Source organism: Alosa alosa, chromosome 21 (assembly GCF_017589495.1).
Source record: "Alosa alosa isolate M-15738 ecotype Scorff River chromosome 21, AALO_Geno_1.1, whole genome shotgun sequence".
NCBI lineage: Eukaryota > Metazoa > Chordata > Actinopteri > Clupeiformes > Clupeidae > Alosa > Alosa alosa.
In genome coordinates, this window is record NC_063209.1 from 3,209,745 (window position 1) to 3,214,844 (window position 5,100).

Here is a 5,100-nt window from a genome sequence, read left to right on the forward strand (position 1 = left end):
GTTAATTACAGTTACTCAAAAGCCTTGTCCGCAGTCACTGGATTGAAACAAAAAAGTTATTGATTCCGAAGGCCAAAAGATTTAAAATGGACATTTAATGCATTGGGTTATACACTTTCTGCTGTTCATGTGCACTGATCTTCATGAACCACACTGTCCATATTGAAATGTATTTAATTTAGTGAGTTTGTGGATCAGTTGAGTCGGCGTATTGTCAGGGGCCAGGTCTCCGTGGCAAATTTCATAATAGAAAATTCCATTAAGGTCAAATACATTAATTAGGCCCACCATGATTCACGCACTGTTGTTTTATCAATGAACTACATAAATTAACTACATTTTGTGCTTTAAAAAAAAATCGAATGACTTTCTGAAGCAAAGTATATTGTCAGCTGACAAAAAATATTGTAAATTAAAATCTACATGCATATTTTGCGTCATTGTTTTGAAAGTGCCTTATCGATGGATTTTTGAATTCTGAAGTCCTTATATAAAAAAGCCTCTGGCGTCTGCTGACATTTTCTTTAGACTCACTGATAAACTGCATAACTAAAACATAAGATGAACACTGTTTTAAAATGATCTCTTTCAGAATTTAATGGTAGGCCTAAGTTTAATTATTTATCGACTAAGCTTTATCTCCCTATGGGAATTATATGACACATTTAAGAATAATTCTACCTGTGATGTATAGGGGAATAGACTAATTCATTTTTCAACAGAACAAATAATCAGAGAGGGTTAAAGCGGAGCGTAATCAAATAACCACCTAAACCAATCGTGTTTTATATTAGCAGGTGCTAGTCTACCTGCAAATGTTCATGGAGTTGTGCCTAGAATAACGACAACATTACCCAATGCAAAATAATTAACAATTCGACCAAAAAGACACCCACACAATGAAGCTTCTTCCTGCCCATTCTTATAGCTAATTGAAAACTCAGTGCTTTCCCATCGTCGGATCGAGTGGGTTTCCGAAGCCGGGGGCTCAGACCTCGATAGGGTTCTACACTTGGATGGCTTTGCTGGTGGTCCCCGCCTTTTGCTGTCGTTAATTGGCAAATTGAACAGAAACCATCATTACGGAGTCCCGGGTACATGGAGTTTTCCTTTCCAGCGGTCCTGACTATTTCCATAAGAAGATTACTTGAGGATCATTTCCCCGAAATTTAACCTAAATCTCCATCTTCGCAGAATTACTTGTCGACCCAATCATTAATTAGTTTAGTGATAAGGAACCTTCTGAATAGCCGTGCGTTAAATTCGCTGCAACATGCGCACGTATAAAACAAAAACGGCATGTTATTGTGAAAATGCAGGTTAAAATAAGCGAATAATAATAATAATAATAATAATAGCCAAATATTTCGTGCGCACTGTTATTGAGACACAGCCTGCGTTTCATGTGGATTTTGTATATTGAAATGTGTTAGGCCATATGAAAAATGTCGTTTAATATCAAGGATAAAGTTTAAAGTAACTTACAGGTTAGGCCTAGACACTTAACAATGAACATTTAAAAACAACTAAGTTTCCATGTAGGCCTATGCTACTGTTGTGAAATATTAATGGAACATGACTTCGAAAATGGTATAGTAAACTTTATTCTGGGATAATTAGTGCGTGTTAAATAGCCTACTCTTCTTGAATGTGCAGACATTAAATCGTTCGGTCTCTGCAGGGGTGCCATCCCAAGAAGCGCCCGTGTTCATCGGCGACGTTTTCGATTGGCGAATCGCTTGTAATCATTTGCAGGTGTGAAGTTTTGCCCGCGGCCAACAGCGAAATCTCACCTCGGCTAAAGACTTTAGATTGTTAAGCTGAACGGGAGCCGTGCGTTTCGGGTCGTTTGCAAAATATGCATGCTAATTAAGGACTTGAGACGCTTGGCACCTTAATCATCATTAGCATCACTACTGCACCACGTCCTACGTGCTAGATCTAGCGGACTGGAACATAAAGCACATCTCTTAAAATCTTACCTCCAAAACAGTGAGTCTCTGATGACACCCACAAGCATCAGTTAGGTCATCTCATTTGAGCGAGAGCAGAAACCACAAGGGGGCGACGATTGCCTATATTTATCTCTGTAGATGATCTGGCCTGGTTTGATAGGCGTTACATCTGGCTGCGAGCCCACTTTTCTCTTGGAGAGGGATTTACATCACTGAGATTTTCAAGGGGGGGAACTAGGAAATTGTATTTAACACGTTGTAGGCTAAACTGATCTATGAGCATTACTTACAAAAAAGCCGTTAAAAACAAACAGTGTTTGTGTGAAGAATCACTAGGCTGTATAATTCACTATCCACAGTTTAGTCAGCCCGTTCTGGTTAACAATTGATTGCAGGACCTGTAGGAGATATGACAGTGTGAATGTTAAAATCATTGCCTTACACTAAAAGTAGCCTAGTTTAGGTGAACTGTTCCGACGAGTCTAAAAGCGACAAGTATAGGCTAGGCCTAGGCTAAGTTAACAAACAATGAAGCAATAGTTTAACAAACACGCCAATTGCAGTATCAGCATGTATTTCATGCAGGAAATGTCATTAGATTGTGCTGGCCAATCAGATAAGTATTAAGACGCCGTGTCTCATATCTGCTGATATTGTCATCGTTGTGTTTATTCAATTTAAAAATAATAAGCAACTCATCGCAGAATCAATGTATTGTTATGTTGTATCATAACACGTCTGTCACTCAAATTTTCACCCTTGTTTAAGACTCTTCAATTACGAAGCCCAAAACTTCTAAAATCCAAGTCTGGTATTTTCCTTTCTTTTTTTTTTTACACCAGCCCAAAATATTGCGCGTTTTTTTCTGCTACACTTGCTTGGCTGAGGGATTGAAAGCTGCGCTGTGATTGGTCGACACGCATCTCATTGTTGTTATCCCAATCACATGGCCGTGCCCCTCTTAACAGCTGAGGCTGCCGAGCAAGTTTGCAGAGTTCTGTCGCAGAGCCGTAGCGAGCAGAACGATCAAACCTCAAGACTCTGACTGTCAAATAGCATTTCAGAATAGATCCAACCAGAATTTCCTCGATTGGTTTTGGAAACAAACTGAAGGCTACCTCTTGGTGAGAACAGTTTTGGTTCCACTTGCCAAACTTTTTTTCTTCGTCTGTGAGAGAACTCTTGAACCGGTTGAATGTATAGCATGATGGAAACCGAGATCAAGAGTCCGCTCCCGCAGTCCAACTCGGGTTCTGCGGCAGGCGGAAAGAACAACAGTTCCAACGAAGAGCGGGTGAAGAGGCCCATGAATGCCTTCATGGTGTGGTCCCGTGGCCAGCGGAGGAAGATGGCTCAGGAGAATCCCAAAATGCACAACTCAGAGATCAGCAAGCGGCTTGGAGCTGACTGGAAACTTCTGACTGACGCCGAGAAAAGACCTTTCATTGACGAGGCCAAAAGGCTGCGAGCAATGCACATGAAGGAGCATCCGGATTATAAATACCGTCCCCGCAGAAAGACCAAGACCCTGCTCAAGAAAGACAAATATTCCTTGCCTGGAGGACTTTTGGCGCCAGGTGCCAACGCTGTCAATAATGTCTCTGTAGGACAACGAATGGACAGCTACGCGCACATGAACGGTTGGACAAACAGTGCTTATTCTCTTATGCAGGACCAGTTGAGCTACCCACAGCACCACAGCATGAACAGTCCGCAGATCCAGCAGATGCACAGGTACGAAATGACCGGCCTCCAGTACCCCATGATGTCCACAGCCCAGACGTACATGAACGCGGCATCCACATACAGCATGTCCCCGGCGTACACACAGCAAACCAACAGTGCCATGGGCTTGGGATCCATGGCATCAGTGTGCAAGACGGAGCCCAGTTCGCCTCCACCTGCCATCACCTCCCACTCTCAGAGGGCATGTTTAGGTGACCTGAGGGACATGATAAGTATGTACCTTCCTCCCGGGGGAGACAGCGCGGATCATGCCGGCCTGCAAACCAGTCGTTTACACAGCGTGCATCCGCACTATCAGAGTGCTGGGACTGGAGTGAACGGAACGCTACCCCTCACACATATCTAAAAAGACTTCTAAAAATGGGGAAAAACTGAGTACTTCGGATACTTGAACACTTTGGTTTTGCAAAAGAGTCGAGGTTCAATAGTTTTGTTTTAAAATAATGAAATTATTTTTAATCTAAACGAGTTGTCAATTTTAAAGCATTTTAAGACGACATGTCGTGGAATTTGAGTGTTGAACCCAACAAAATATTGTATTGCAAATGAGCTTCTATCATAAGCTATAAGCAATCAACTTTTGTAGAAGAATTGGACTTCCATTCTTTATTGCCATTTTGTTTTCTCTCTATGAAAAAAGGCACGTGGCTTCGTGATGAGGCTGTTGTATTTCACAAAAAAAGACACTGGAGGGAGAGTCCACTCATTAATGTTTACACTTAATTTGTAGAATGTCAGTTTGTCTGCTGTGTCCAAATCTGTGTAGTCTATTTTCTCGAGCTAGTTTTTTCTTTAATGAAAGACTGTGCGGGTCGCAAGCGCAAGTTTATTTATAGAAAGTTGTTCGGTTTTTCCTCCCAAGAAACGCTTGTGGGCCTCTGTGTCTCTCGTTGGATATGTTGCATTTTTTGTTTTGTGAAAATTTTCTTTTCTGTGATATGTTTTGCAGTATCAGGTGACCCATTTTGTGGGCGGAGACGTTTATTTAAACTGACGTTTTTACTTATTTTAAGACCATCCTCTATTCTTAAATGAATAAATTTTTACAAAACAAGACATGTGATTGTACATATGATTTATTTCATGTAGCCGAGCAGGCACACCTTTTAAGATGAGTTATCACTCCTGTTTAAAGTTTGATTTAGACCTGGTGGTAATATGTTACATTTGTTATTAAAAACTCGACACAGGTCGAAACAGGTAGCCTACTGTCTGATTGTGTATGGCAAAAACGCACATTTGACATTTTCACGTAAGAAGGTATTCTTAAACTGATGAAAGTAAAGCCATTTTGCCATAAAATGCCACTTGGTGGATATTGGCACTGGCTGTGTTATTTTCTCAAAGATTCTTTTTTGGAGAAATGCACTGAAGTGCACTTTTCCGTTTATAGGCCTAA

The 5,100-nt window shown here is 41.0% G+C and overlaps 1 protein-coding gene across 1 annotated transcript; it reads left to right on the forward strand.

Annotated features, from left to right (window-relative positions):
- Positions 1-2,939: 2,939 nt before the first annotated feature.
- sox3 (SRY-box transcription factor 3) lies at positions 2,940-4,757 on the forward strand. Its single transcript, XM_048231422.1, has one exon. It carries the CDS (start codon positions 3,151-3,153, stop codon positions 4,045-4,047), a length of 897 nt encoding a protein of 298 aa, XP_048087379.1. The 5' UTR covers positions 2,940-3,150; the 3' UTR covers positions 4,048-4,757.
- The last annotated feature ends 343 nt before the right edge of the window (positions 4,758-5,100 follow it).